The 15032-nt window shown below is 44.6% G+C and overlaps 5 protein-coding genes and 1 non-coding gene across 6 annotated transcripts; 3 read left to right on the forward strand and 3 right to left on the reverse strand.

The window, feature by feature from the left end:
• Positions 1 to 110: 110 nt before the first annotated feature.
• V865_004340 (uncharacterized protein) lies at positions 111 to 1251 on the reverse strand (the record flags this gene model as incomplete). Its single annotated transcript, XM_066228124.1, has 3 exons — positions 111 to 355; positions 436 to 924; positions 1020 to 1251. 3 exons carry the CDS (start codon positions 1249 to 1251, stop codon positions 111 to 113), a joined length of 966 nt encoding a protein of 321 aa, XP_066084221.1.
• Positions 1252 to 1477: 226 nt separating this feature from the next.
• On the forward strand, positions 1478 to 3175 carry V865_004341 (arginine N-methyltransferase 2; the record flags this gene model as incomplete). The annotated part of the gene is made up of 7 exons (XM_066228125.1): positions 1478 to 1811; positions 1924 to 2104; positions 2159 to 2187; positions 2247 to 2344; positions 2465 to 2723; positions 2814 to 2900; positions 2988 to 3175. 7 exons carry the CDS (start codon positions 1478 to 1480, stop codon positions 3173 to 3175), a joined length of 1176 nt encoding a protein of 391 aa, XP_066084222.1.
• A 1541-nt stretch (positions 3176 to 4716) lies between these two features.
• Positions 4717 to 4831, reverse strand: V865_004342. Its single transcript, XR_010725583.1, has one exon. It is a non-coding gene; the product is annotated as a 5S ribosomal RNA (ribosomal RNA).
• Positions 4832 to 7089: 2258 nt separating this feature from the next.
• Positions 7090 to 9350, forward strand: V865_004343 (uncharacterized protein; the record flags this gene model as incomplete). The annotated part of the gene is made up of 4 exons (XM_066228126.1): positions 7090 to 7360; positions 7427 to 7755; positions 7823 to 7899; positions 7967 to 9350. 4 exons carry the CDS (start codon positions 7090 to 7092, stop codon positions 9348 to 9350), a joined length of 2061 nt encoding a protein of 686 aa, XP_066084223.1.
• Positions 9351 to 9957: 607 nt separating this feature from the next.
• V865_004344 (uncharacterized protein) lies at positions 9958 to 11421 on the forward strand (the record flags this gene model as incomplete). Its single annotated transcript, XM_066228127.1, has 5 exons — positions 9958 to 10155; positions 10247 to 10651; positions 10780 to 11019; positions 11140 to 11268; positions 11362 to 11421. The coding sequence occupies 5 exons, from the start codon at positions 9958 to 9960 to the stop codon at positions 11419 to 11421; spliced, it is 1032 nt and encodes a 343-aa protein (XP_066084224.1).
• Positions 11422 to 12038: 617 nt separating this feature from the next.
• V865_004345 (uncharacterized protein) lies at positions 12039 to 15004 on the reverse strand (the record flags this gene model as incomplete). The annotated part of the gene is made up of 12 exons (XM_066228128.1): positions 12039 to 12350; positions 12433 to 12480; positions 12536 to 13305; positions 13363 to 13433; positions 13488 to 13589; positions 13648 to 13783; positions 13840 to 13957; positions 14019 to 14107; positions 14245 to 14412; positions 14558 to 14601; positions 14667 to 14772; positions 14860 to 15004. The coding sequence occupies 12 exons, from the start codon at positions 15002 to 15004 to the stop codon at positions 12039 to 12041; spliced, it is 2109 nt and encodes a 702-aa protein (XP_066084225.1).
• Between the last annotated feature and the right edge of the window lie 28 nt (positions 15005 to 15032).

Raw genomic sequence — 15032 nt, forward strand, 5'->3', positions numbered from 1 at the left:
ATCAGGAAGACAAAAGGTATTGGAATATCAAGGATAACTGATTATACGTTATATCTTGCATTATCGTCAATTGTCATTATAGTCATATTTTGATCCTTGTCATATAGTCCTCAAGCAGAATCAGAATCCGATTCTTGTCCTTCTTCAGACTCCATCTCTCTTTCTTCTTCTTCCTCTTCTTCAATAGATGGTGCGCCTTTTCTCTTCTTTGACTTTCGACCTTTCCCTTTAGACGTGTGTGATGGTGCAGTGCCAGATCGCGATGAGCCTGTTTCTTCTGACACAGACTTTGGGTCTCGTTTTCGATACCCAGCTGTATGGATCGCTTGTATGATATGTTGCTGAAGTAGTATACCTATACATTACAATTTTCAAATTCAGTGAGATGTTGATTGTGCTTTCATCACCTGGTTCCAGTCGAGGGGTTTTACTCACCTAAAGCCATCAGACCTTCACCTTCTATAGCCTTGTACATATCCCTTTTCTTATATCTCCCTTTTGACCTTTCTTTCCTCCCATTCCCATTTGCACTTTCACTTCTGTTCGTTTGTCCATCACCTTGCACGAGTAATTCACCATACTCATCTACCAATTCTTTCTTCACATTCGCATTCTCATCATTCTCATCATCCAATTCATCTTCCTCCGGTTGCTCTTCATCTTCTTCAGTTATCCATGTAGATCTCGACTTGGACCTTGTACTGGTACTACCACTAGACCTCGAATCGTTCTTCGAACCAGGATCGGCATCTTGTAAGATTAATAACCTCTTTTTACTTCCCCATGGGACTGTCCTTCCTTTCTTGGATGGCTGAATTAACAATTCGTTGGAGGTGTAGAATTCAGAGGAATGTTGGTGAATCGATAAGAGGAGTTCGGATGTGGGAAGCGGTATAATTTGTTGAGAGTGGTCGGAAGGTCCAGCTATACACACAAATCGGTAGATCAATATACTTGAGCAGCTCCATGTCTCTATTTGACAGTGATGATAGTAGGTCAAGGATTTTCTGAAGACTCACCCTCGTTCTCATCCTCATGGGTATCTCCATGACCATTTACCATCTCCTCGAGTCCCTCTCTTGCGGATTTGGCTCGTCGTGTCTCCCATGATCGTTTGGTTCTCTCTGATATCGCCTTGTCGACTTGCTTGTTTGGATTCTCGACAGGATCATGGGTTGCTTCTTTACCTTGACCTTTACATTGACGAGCTCTTTTGCTTGGTCTTCCTGTGTCACTTTGTTCTTGGGTCATTTCAATTCTTCATTGCTCAGCTTCTCGCTCACATACTATGATACCGATGTCATGTGGATGAAGAGAAAAATCATTGAAGACTGGTTATTTTTCTTCGAATGTCGTCTCCAGGCACGGTTATCAACAAATCTTGAATTTCAAAGCATATATATACCACCATACTATTCCTCGACTTTGTTCCCTCTTCATACCATCACATACATACCTATTCGCAGACTCATCAACAATGTCTGACGTAAAGATGGACGAAGCTCATCTCCCCTCTGACCTACTCGTCTTAGCCCACAAACTCCTCATCGCAGCTCAGGGCGCACCAGCAACTGAGATTCAGAAACTTATCGATGCTGGTGCTCCGACATGGTATCAGGATGATTCGCTAGGATGGTCAGCCCTGCACTATGCAGCGGAGAGAAGGGAACCTCAGATATTGGAGATGTTGCTCAAGGGAGGTGCGATCTGGAATTCGGTTGATAAATGGGGGAGGACAGCTGGTGAGATTTGTATTAGTTTGGGAGATGAGGAAGGTTGGGAGATCATAAGGAATGAAGGGATTAGATCTGGTATGTTCGCTTTGATCTCTCAATATTATTCAGTCAATGGGATGCATGAACTCTCAACTAATTAAGTTACGTGAGGCTTCCATGCTGATGGTTTATTTTTCCATGATTAAAGAAATGTTACATCACGCTTTGGCTGGACCTTCTTCCCCTCAATCAGACTCTTCGACCAACATGAAATTGAAAGTCGAAGATAACACTTCGGCAGGGGACAATGTGACTTTTCTGAAAAGTAAATTGACATGGGATATAGGTGAAGATGGGAAAGAAAGGGTTTTGGATGCTGATGGGAATGGGTAAGTGAAGTATATTCCGCTGACTAGACTAGATAGCTGATTCTATTGCTGAAGAGTAATGATGGGATGGGAAGAACCTCTGAGTAAGTCAATCTTCCAAACGATGCTCAGTGATAGGCGTCATTCTGATGAGTAAGGATAGTGGTCGAACATGTCAGATTGATGACTCATGATCATCCGAATGCTCAGCCAGGTGCTGAGGGAATGACGATAATGAATGTAGGGTTCGGTTTAGGAATAGTAAGTCTTCACTACGGTTCTGTCTACTTCAACGATACATATCTTTGTGTATCTACGAGATCCCTTTCTCTGAGTTAAAGTTGAACGCCGTCGTTTACCTTGGCTCCGTTCTCATTCCAGGTCGACCGCTTATTCCAATCCACCCAATTTCCCTCTCATCCAAAACCGCTCAATCACACTATCATAGAAGCTCATCCTCAAGTATTACAATATATCAGAGATAAGGGAGTAGACAAGTTACCTGGTGTGAGGATACTCGAAGGTCGATGGCAGGATTTCTTATTGGATCCTGAGAGGTTAGGTGAGGTGTTGGAAGGTACGCCAGGTGGGATGGGATATGATGCGATTTTTGTGGACACCTTTGCTGAAGGCTACGAAGGTAAGACTGCCGTTCCCCTTTCGGAACTCATACTTGTCGCTACCGGCCCATGTCAAAGAGGGATATGTTAACACCCATCCTTCGCTACAGATCTGAAAGCCTTCTTCGAGGTTTTACCTGACATACTGGAACCTGAAAATGGTATATTCTCATTCTGGAATGGACTTGGTGCGACAAGTGAGTTATCTGGAACAATCGTAGACTGATATTCGGTTTGCTTTTTTCTCGAAATTGTGGCTGATTCGTTGTCTTGCACCATATCAGACGCGACAATATACGCCGTCTCCTTATCACTCGCCGAATTGCATTTGGAAGACGTAGGTCTAGATACCACATGGCATGACGTACTTATACCTGAAAGTCTGAGGGAGGAAGTTTGGAAAGGTGTGAAAAGGAGGTATTGGGAACTACCGGGGTACAAGTTGCCTATAGCTAAGATGAAGCTTATGTAGGGCAGATAGGACAGAAGGATGCAACAAATACATCTATCGTGCATAATCACGGTATAAGGGGTTAGCATGGTCGATTCATACTTGGGTTTCACTATTCATGTCGAACCGAATACTGAAGCTGGGAACCGTATCCTCATACTCATACTACCTTCAACTCATACAGCTGTACGGGTGTTATCATGTGAACATGTAATAAGCCAAAACATCAACACGCTTTCGCACCGATCCACAACGACCCCCCTCAAACTGCCTTCGACAAATCATTCAAGAGATCCCGCACCGCATGGTAATCATGTTCATCTTGATAACAATGTTTTAACGGTCCGTTGAAAGTTGCATTCATCCCGCTTAACTCACCTCGATCGACAGTTTCGCCTCGATAATTAGATGACCACAGGCGATTCAAAGTATCTTCGAATGGCTGTAGAGTCTGATTCTCTTGAGCAGAGAGTGTGTATTGAGCGTGATCACATGCACCGACAGGAGTTGAGGTCTTGGTTGACGGTGGTTGACCTGAACTTGATCTGGAATTATTGCTGGAACGACTAGATTGTGTGGCGCGTTGAGTTGTTGTTGGTGCATATCCGGTACCATAGGCGTGATACTCACATGACTGACCATCCTCTGATTCATCACTTATACGAATGGTCGGCACTTGGCCTGACATCTTTGCTGATTTAATTTAGCTTGCAAGATCTTGAGATATTGTAGCTAAGTCGTGGGTATCCGGGATGACTTTGCTGGAGAAAGACCTAAATGCGGGGTGACACAACTCGATTCAAAGGGATAGATGAATTCTTTGAGTAATAATCTCCCCTCGTATCACCATGCTGCAGATATATGGCAATCTTCAGTTTTAGGAGTCGAATATGAGCATCATGACCTGGACTACTGTTGAGAAAGGAAAGGTACGGGTACCTCTCACCGAGATTCGCCTTCTCTCAAGCTCCACTATCTCCGTTGTCACGATACGAGAGGAAATAGCAAAGGAACGACCCTATGTTGGCTGACAAGAGATACGGATCCTAGTAGGACCTTTCATCACCTCGGTGATACTCATGATGCGATGCTATGCTAACAATTCTGTTCCGGACAACGTTTATTTCGGATCATGTAGGCCACTTATCTCCGGGTGAGGAGGGTCACCGCAGGCAATCTTTGATAGCTATGAATATGACCATCAAACGTTTTACGTTTTAGATGGTATCCAATTTGCGAAAGACGTCGAGAGATTGAACGGTTGGTTGATTACAAATTTCCTAATCCTTTCCAAATCGGGTGATTACAAAATAACCCCATAACCGTAATCAACCCCTCCACCAATTTCAACGGTCCAAGCGTCATTCAACCACTCGTCACGGAGATTTAGCTGTGTGTGTGTGGGTATGTGCGTTTGATGGCACCTCATGCACTAACACTATCCCTACTCACCATCAAAGTGATCGTCACCACCTCCAAAAATACAACAATTGTCGTTCTTTTGACGTTATTTTTTTCGATTCTTTCGATGGATGAAAACGATGAACGCGGATAAAAACAAAAACTACAGCACCCGGGATTCCCAAGTGGTCCCCCACCTTGGTACTAACCGAGCGATACCCATGTTAACTTCGCAGAGCGGACGGGATGCGGTGTTTTATAGGTTCTATGGCCGTAGATGTAAATATCGTGTGCCATGCCACTATATACTCTTTTTCAGAGACAAAAATCTCAGCGCACGGACCTTTTCAGCACATTTTGCCATCGAAATCAAGGAAAAGGGGATATGAGCGGTGGAGAACACTCGGAATGAAGGAGAATGATCGTTACGTGGGAGGTTTCTGAGTACGATCAAGAGTTGAAAGGGTGTTTCCGGTACGTTCATTTGCGAGGGGCCTACTAATCTTTCTGCAGGTACACTGGCTTCAAAAGATTGATAGTCTCACACTGGTTATCCTGTGACAGCGAGTGAAGATAAGTGGCGATGTTAAAAGGGCTGCTATGAACGCTGTATCACCAATTATGTTCTTGCCGCCGTTGAACCCATCGTTTCACCGTTTCATCTCGGTCAATCAGTCTACAATTTCTGATCCAGAGCGTGCATTTGTGCCAAAGTGTAATGAACACGTCTGCCGTCACTAGATACAGTGCAGGGAACGAACTGCTAGAGGAGGAACTCGGGTATTGCTCGTGATTTCTTGCTATGTCGAAGGCGACTCTTCATCAAGTGTACAAACGGGACAGTGTAAATCATCGGTTCCTCATAAATCTCATAGGGGAATCTATCATTCTCCATTAGTCCTTATCTGCGTGGATGTGGATCTACCCTGTGAGTTCACATACGTTATCCACGACTATATGCTGTGTCGTGGGAAGATCGAACAAAGTATGTGTATGGGGCTCTTCCCCGTAGATCTCAATACTGTGGCCATTGAACTGATAGGCATACTAGACTGAGGTGATGTATTGGGGAATCCTATCTGCTGTAGAGATATATGGTGGGTTTCATCACGCCCTTGCATACAATTGAAAGGTCTCACTGAAGTGGGTGATAGGAATACACGAGGCCTAGTATGATCTCCTACATGCGATCTCATCATATCGGTCGAAAGCGTCGTCGTAAATAGCATGTATATCCTATTTGTAGCTCATCCAAATAAACAACCGGTTCATACCATCGCACGTAGCCTCTAATCACTCTCGAAGCAACGATGAAAACATGTGTCATGGCTCGGAAACTTTCGTTATCGCCATACGATATACGGTATACCTGTAAGCTGTGTTTCTGAATATGCTCTGGTGGTGTGAAGGATTCACCAATGGATGAAACGAGGGTTAGTCGTACATGTAGAAGAAAACCCTGGCACGCAAAGATCGTCGGTCTCTTGGTTTCCGCTTGACGAGATCTGAGCCTGCTCAATAACCCTGAGTCAATTAGGTAAAAGGTGGTGTTTGGTTTGTTTATGCGCGACTGGCTTTTTGGATAATCATTGATTTTCGTATGGTAGACCAATAACAACCAGGCTGAGTGTGAATTGCATTCGAGAGGAATGGTAACTTACTCTGTGGTGCATAGGTCGCATTTCATTTCATACCGCATTGACCAGCCATACTTCGATCTAACAATCAGAAGCTTGGACATCTTTGTATTGCACACACATCTCGTTTCATGGATACCTTTACAACGTCCTCTTCATCATCTCATCGCTCATTGTTCTATGTATAGATAGATAGGTAAGTAGACAGACGATACGGTCCTCGAATAGACACCTCCATCAACGACAACATCATCAACAACAGGGGGAAACAATAGAGAATAACCAACTGACGTGACACTGGAGAGAGAACAACCCTGAAACGACCCCACCTCAATCGACGCTTTGGTGCCTGAACACAAAACACAAAACAAAGCACGGGGTCTATCCATAAACAACATCCTACCATCCTGCATCTCCATTCACATAACTTACAGCAACACCCTCGGATCTCCTCGCACAAACCCTAGTCTCAAGACGTTGTGAGACCAGGCTTGTCATATCTTCTTTTCCAATCATTCTTTCATCTATCATACCATACAATCATTCGCATCGCCTCTACTTAACGACCAACAAAATTGGAGCCAAAGCGTGACCATAACACTCATTTCGACACTCCTTTCTCTTTTCATATCTTTCACTTCACCCTCGGATCGGATCGATACGGCTTCTCGTTCGATATAAAAGAGCACCCTCTCTCACTCCTTTACAACAACCCTCAACTCCAAACTTGACCATAAACAACAATCAACGATCAACGATCAACAACCACAACAACCTTTTACTGTCTTTATAATATATCCCATCCGATCACAACCCCTCTTTTTCTCTGTCTTTAAGTAGATCAAGAGAAAACAATTAAACTATACCTTCAACTTCATTCGTTTAGAATTCAGCAAAATGATCAAACCTTCAAGAAGATCAAACAGGTCGACGAAGAAAACATTCCTTTCAATCTTACTCGCCTCCTCCATAGCTTCCACCTCCGCGTCGAGCAACCTTCAACCGAAAGAACGACAAGTGAGGCATCGTGAATTGTCCAATCGTAGACATGTGTTGGGTGAAAGGGATGATGCAGCTGTGCCCGGTGGATTCAAGATCGTTGGAGATTCGGGTGTCTCGGCGCAGATGATGTTCTTAGGTACGGAGAAGACAGTGTATATTCTTGATAGTGAGTCTAACTCTGCACCATCAACAACGTGATGACGATGTTGATGTTCCTCTACCCACACCGTAGAGGCCGAGAACAACTCTATGCAAGTGACCAACTCAGACGGACTCACACATCCAGCATGGGGAACGACCTATGATCTCACTTCCAACTCTGCCACCGCCATGTCAGTCTCGTCGAATACCTTCTGCGCAGCTGGTCTCCCAGTTGCCAACGGTTCATGGGTAGTGTTCGGTGGTAACCAGCCTGTAACATACGAAGGTGTCGCTACGAAAGATGCAAATGGTGCCAACCCTTACCTCAACACTGATGGTGGTGCAGCCATCAGGTTGTTGACCCCTTGTGACGATGGTAACTGCGCCTGGCAAGAAGGCGGTGACGCTTTGACCATGTCTGTGAGTATATCGATATAACCATCCGACCAACACATATGCCAAATACTGACGGCTGACTCTCGAATAGGGCAAGCGTTGGTACCCTTCAGTGGAACTACTTGGTGATGGTTCGCTCATCGTACTTGGTGGCGATAACAACGGAGGGTGAGTAAATTGCACATGTCAGGGTGTACCCGCGTAGGCTCGTGCTGACTAGGATCACCAACCGCAGTTACGTATCAACTTTCGTTCAGAACAACCCTACATACGAATACTGGCCCAAGAAGTCTTCAGGTGGCATCCACATGGACTTCCTAAACTACACCGTCCCCGTCAACCTCTTCCCCCTCACCTACCTCTTGCCAGGCGGTAAACTCTTCCTACAAGCTGCTTACAAGACCATCTTGTACGATATGGATACCTTGACTGAGACTCCTCTTCCCGATATGCCTTACGCCGTACGAGTTTACCCCGCTTCCGCTGCTACTGCCATGCTTCCCTTGACCCCTGCCAACAACTACACAGTATCTCTCCTCTTCTGCGGTGGTTCCAGTGCGCCATTCAACAAATCATCTGATGGTGGAGCCGCCTTCAACGTTACTGCCATTCCAGCCGATGATACCTGTGTACGGATCTCTCCTGAAGATGCCAGCCCTCAATATGTAGATGATGATAGCATGCCCGAAGGACGAAGTATGGGTAACTTTATTTGGTTACCTGACGGAACCCTTTGGATGGGTAACGGTGTCAACATGGGTACTGCTGGGTACGGAGACGAGAAGTATTCTATCGGTCAATCATATGGGCAAGCTCCCCTTTATCAACCTGCCATCTATAATCCATCTGCTCCATCCGGTAAGCGATGGTCAAGGGATGGACTTGGTGAATCGATTCAAGAGCGAATGTACCACTCCAGTGCGATCTTACTCCCCGATTCATCCGTTTTGATCTCTGGCTCCAACCCTAACAAAGATGTCACGTTCGAACAATGGAGTACATCGTATGAAGTAGAGCAATGGTACCCGTTATGGTACAATGAAGAGCGACCCGTCCCATCTGGATTCCCAACTTCACTTTCGTACGGTGGTGATTCATGGGATTTGACCTACACTCCCAAAAACACCTCATCCGACCCATCAAACACCAAAGTTGTCGTCATCCGAACTGGTTTCTCCACCCACGCCATCAACTTTGGTCAAAGATACTTGGAATTGGAAACTTCTTACACTCAAAATACCGACAGCGGTGAAGTCACTTTACACGTTTCCCAATTGCCACCAAATTCCAACATCTTCCAACCTGGTCCGGCAATGATCTTCCTCACTGTTGATGGAGTCGCCTCGCAAGGTAAAATGATCATGATCGGTTCAGGTCAAATTGAAACTCAACCTGTATCAGCTGCTTCGGTTTTACCTGAATCTTCGACCACTGCATCCGAAACTAAAACCGATGATTCCAGTGCGGATTCAAGTGATTCTGCCAACTCTACCACTTCGTCAAGTCAACAGAATACAGCGGCCAAATCTGCTGCAGCACTTTCAGCTGGTCTGAAATTGTCTACTACCATCTTCGGAGGCATTGCAGGTCTGGTGGGACTCACTTTGACTCTCTTATAGTCAGTCGCTCGGCGATTCCACATACATGGACATTCTCCTTTTTTCCCTCCTAGTCGATCATCGGAATTACATATCCCATTTCTTTCCGTCTTGTTGTGTATATAATAACTCATACCCCATTGTCATAGACATATTCACGAAAACCCAAACCCAAAACCCTTTCATCCTTTTAACCTGTAGATACGATTTTAAAAGACCGAGATAGGCAGACGAGGAATGAGGGAACGGGAACGACCCCAGTATATCATTAATATTGCATTTTAGTCTACGCACAGTACCATATATAGCATTGTCCATCATGCAGAGGATATGCTTTTTACTTTGTTGGCAGATTGAAATCGACCATCGACCATCATCGGTCATATCCGGTTTTGTTAATGTTGTCATCATTTTGAGAATCGTTCGATGGATGTAGGAGCTAGGTGGGATAAATATAGAACTTCGACAAGTTGATACATATCTTCTGTTCATCCCTATCTAACAGAACTCCTTCATCATCACCTGTGTATATCCATCGTCAGTGATCCCATCCCTCTCAAGAGTTATCCGTACTGGCTGCTGACTCGCGTCATTCCATCCTCTCTCTTCCTTATCAGCTCTGTAAATAATGACTTGGACCGCTCTGACCAGAGCATCTCAAACGATCTATCGATCATCAAGGTGTATTACGAATTCAAACTTGTCCGTTCATGCGCCCAAAAGATGTAATAGTACGAGCACAGCAGGGAACACGATATCTAATCTTGTAAGATCGACTGTAAATAAAATAGCTATCACGGGTTTCGGAGAAGGTACTAATGATCTGGTAAGTTGGTCCCTCACTGAGATATACTTAACATCTGAGCTCACTAGATGTATCATCTATTATTTATGTTTTGATCATTTTATGATAATAGTATGATAGAGCTCGGCCATCCTATCCTTCTGACGCGTTACACAAAATTCATCAAACCATCTCTGCCTCTGCTTCTGAAAATAATGCATGGAAGATTATCGAACCTGGTTCTGGAACAGGTATATTCACCCGACTACTGTTATCCCCTCCTACTCCACAGTATCCGACTTTCCCTATCGATACGTTGGTATCGATCGAACCCTCAGAAGGGATGAGGAAAACTTGGCAGAACGGATTAGAGACTAAAGTGCCCAAACAGGATTTAGAGGACAAGACGGTAAATGTGGTAGAAGGTGCTTTTGATGATCTGTCGAATGTACAACAATATGGGATGAGAAAGGGAGGGGTGGATGGAGTGATCATTGCTCAGGCTTGGCATTGGTGTGATGATCATGAAAAGGCTTTGGTGAGTTTTATATGTTCCCGGTTCTAGGTTCCAGCTTCGGGCAGAATCATTTTGATCAGTTGCGACTAAAGGTATTATTGACTTCAAGAACTGCAAGTTTTTGAGCTAATATCATACATGTGTTACAGCGCGAAATAGCATCCTACCTTGGTCCATCCGCACCTTTAATACTCATATGGAATCTCGAATCGCCCATCCCAAAATGGCAGGGCCAAGTAAGAGAATCATACGAGAAGTATGATCTGGGTTCACCGCAGTATTACAAAGGATGGTGGAGGAAGATGTTCGATACGCAAGCTTATGAAGAATTGTTTGAGGAGAAGGAAGAGTGGAGTACTAAGTGGATGAAAGGGATAACAGAGGATGAGGTGAGTGCTATATGGAATCGGCCATGGATCGTTTGGAGCTTTCTTAAGGATCTCATCCGACTTGACAAATGTAATTTGATTTTTGACGGTATTGACATTACTCTTTCTTCTTGATTTCAGTTGATTGACAGATTATTCTCCAAATCATACCTCACATCCGCACATCTATCTCCTACCGATCGAGAAAAATTAGAAAATCATTTAAGAGGGATTATGAAGAATGCCAAACATGAATGGGTCGATGAAGAAGTAAGTCGTGTTCTTTCTGTCCCTTTCTTTTCACTCTTCCTCTGCTACGTGTAAGACACAATCTGATATTGTGGATTGAATTGTGTCACGTAGAAAGGTATATTTCAGTATTACTATAATACGGATATCGTGATACTACGGCGCAAAGCATGAGACGATGAAGATAACTAGATCTGTTAACCCTGTATATCTCACCATTTGAGTTTGAATTCGACATTTGGACAAATAGATGGATTGGTACCCAAACGGATCAAAGTGTCAATCGCAAAATATGATTTTTTGTTATAATGCATATATATGTTCTTTGTAATAATCTATATACAAAAGGATGATGTATAATTCACACACATCCAATCCAATCCAGAGCGTTGAGAAAAATGCTAGATATATATAAATAAATGGAATCGCCCCTTCAAAGTTGAGATCTCTCAATTAAGAAGGGAAAGGAAGACCAAGAAGGATAATAAAAATAAGATTGTATTGAGAAATATATTCACCTCTTCAACCTACAGGAACCTTTGCCTCCGTCTCTCTCGTCTCTCTCGCTCCGCAATTAAAGTCGACTCTCTCTATTTCTAGGTATTTATTCATTTATACAATTTATCGTATCTGCGATTGTATTTGTGTTCGTATTCGTTGATTTGTGATAATTTCATGTTTTCTCTCACTTAATATACGTATCTTCTCTCTGACCATCTTCCTCTTTTCTTCTTTCAAACAGTCAACTCAGTAAAGCCTGAGCGTTTTCGTGTTGTTGGCAATGTTCGCAATTACTCTTTCTTCTCTCCCGCCGATACAGCAGCAGCAGCAGTAGCACCACCATCCTTACTCTCACCAGCACCACCATCCTTCCTTCCCAGCCCACCGCTAATCGATCCAAATCCTCTTCCGCCTCTAGCACCTCTAAATCCACTCGGACCACCTCGTCCACCTCTACCTCTGAATCCACTGTCGGGGAAAGATCGAGTAGGCGGATTGGAAACTTCAACTTGGATAACCTTATCTCTGATCTTGGCACCTTCAGCTACTTTCAAGGCAGCATTCATATCATCCTCATTTGCGAAATCAACGTATCCGAAACCCTACAATTGATCATATTACATCAGGTTCCAATACTCTGCGAACCGCGAGCTTGGTCGGAGCTTGGTCGGAATAAGAGCTTACCTTTTGTTTATTCGTCATTCTATCGGATATAATCTTCACTACAGCAATCTACAATTGTGCATTAGCCATGAATATCAGACCTATTGAACATTGGCCAACTCACCTTATCAGCTTGATCTTTGAACAAACCCTTAATCTCCTCTTCTGTAGTAGCTTCGGGTAATCCCTTGAGGTACAAAGAGTTGGCTTTCTTAGTTCTGACTTCACCGGACCCTTCTCGACTATGAGCAGGTTTGGCTCCTTCCTTAGACTCAGTTGAAGTGTTTCCAACTTCGCTCGATGCACCATTGGTCGAAGCCCCATTAGTTGCTGGTGCTGTCTTCTTTGTCTCGTCTTTGGTCGTCTTGTCAGAGGTAGCGGTAGGTTTGACGCTCGTACTAGGAGTTGGTGGTTTCGCTGGTGCAGAAGCAGGTGGTTTCGATGTTGAAGTAGTAGAGCCTGGCTTGACGGCTTCCACAATCTTGTCTTTCACCGCACCAGCAGCTGCGAATGCTTGACCAGCGATATTACCACCTCGTCCACGTGGTTGAGTAGGGGGTTTCACGGGGATAGATCCATTCGCATTGGAGGTGGTGTTAGCAGGTGCTACGGGTGCCGGGGAAGCTGTTGTAGCAGAAGGGGGTAGGGGTCTGGCCGAGTTCGTTCGGTTGATGCCATTCTTGAACGAGTTGGGACCGGTTGGTGGACCGCCAGAAGGTTGACCAGCTTTACTGGCAGTGGCACTCCCTGGACCGATCGGTGCTCGAGTAGGGGCGATAGTTTTAGGAGCTTCAGAAGCATCGGGGCGTCGAGCGACTGGAGCGGTAGTGGACGCAGGGATGGGAGCAGATGGAAGGCTTGGACCTTGTCCACTTCTGTGAGCGAAGTTGAGACCTAGGTCCGCAAATTTAGCGCATAGCGAAAAGATATGCGATAGATGATTTCACTCACCAGCTGTCTTCGTCTCGGCTGACACTCTACAATCAGCAATGGAAAGTACCATATGCCCGCATGAGGCATCACTATACCAATTGTCAGCTGAGTATCGACTCGTGAGGGAGCTTCCAACGACTCACGAGAGGATCCAGTTCCATGTATTGGTCCAAGTCTGATCCGATTCTATAGGCATCTTAGTCACAGCAGCGGTAATCTTCCTCAATAGAGCTTGTTGTTGTTCGCTGAGGGTTAGACAAGTCAGCACGACATAATAAGGTGGTGATCTTATCTCCCACTCACCTCATACTACTATCCACTTTATCTCGTACTGCGTCGTAGACTTCGGTGAAATGTCTAGAAGCGGTGAGAAGTTTTTGGGTGTATTGCTCGTAATGTTCATGAATGGAGTACTCGTTGAATGAAACAGGATATCGGACTGAGAGGTGTAGATGTATCAGCATCGTATCTACACGGAGGTGTTGAATTACTCACAGTGCAGACCGCCTGAGATAGTGAGATCGGCTTTCAAAGCGTTGGCGATTAACGATATGAGGCCATTACGAATGGGTGCCGAGGAGATGAAGAGACGAGTCTCGGAAGCGTCGTAAACCTTTCATATCGAAGATCAGATACGTCTATCGTTCTGACTTGTAAATCGGCCAAGTACTCACTCGTTGAGCGGTATCTATCAATTCTCCCATCTGTAAAGCACTCGACCACATGGTACCTGATCCACCAGCGATAGTTGCGAATCCCTCACCTAATTGATGAAAGGTCAGCATGGTCTGATATTACCACTGACCGTCAAGCAGACACACCATTATCAACTGCGCAGAAGCAAAGCAATAGGTCAGCTGTACGGCATGAAAAAAGGGTTTGAGCTCGAAGCTGACTTACACATCTTATGAGGAGTGACTGCACCACCTAATCCGAACAATCTCAACTTCACTCCGCCTACGTCCACGACTCTCGAGGTAGCTTCGTCAATGATGAACAGATTGTTCACTTCGTATTCACCCGTTCTAAACTTTTCTAATACCCTTACATCTTCTATCAATCCCCAGACTGTGAACACAGGTACAGGGAAGTTGATGGCAGAGTAAATGGGGGAATTGTGAGAGTGGGAAATGTACCGATGAATTGTTCAATTGTTCGATCAAAGATTGTCTGTCTAAGCCCAATTCTTCTGATAACAGTTGATTTCGTGTACCGAGTGGTATCAATGGTGAATATGTGATGAGATGTCGTAAGATCCTACATCCAAATCTATCGTCAGCTGATATTCCCCTTTTTCTTCTTTATGTGTGAAAGATACCCACTTGTCACCCATACGAGGTACACTGTCTGCGTTCATGAATCCGAAATCACCAGTGTGGATGACAGCTGTAGCTTCATGTTCTCTTATGAGTCTGTTCAACTCGTGGTCTGTGCGTGTTCATGATCAAAAAATGAGGGAAGGAAACCGAGTTTATCAGCTATGTATTTGGAGAGCGAATTACAAAGCTCACTTACAGTCACCGCGGATGTCAGCTACACACAAGATCCTTCCTGCCTTTCCTGCCAGTACCACTCTTGGTGGTATGGAGGAGGAAGGAGTGGTCTTTTCCGTGGAGGAATGGGGGATGTCACCGTTGGTCCTTGCAGGTTGAGCTGTCATATTGCGATCGTATTTGAGAGGTAGCTAA

The sequence above is a fragment of the Kwoniella europaea genome, chromosome 1 (genome assembly GCF_036810445.1).
Source record: "Kwoniella europaea PYCC6329 chromosome 1, complete sequence".
In the NCBI taxonomy this organism is placed as follows: Eukaryota; Fungi; Basidiomycota; class Tremellomycetes; order Tremellales; family Cryptococcaceae; genus Kwoniella; species Kwoniella europaea.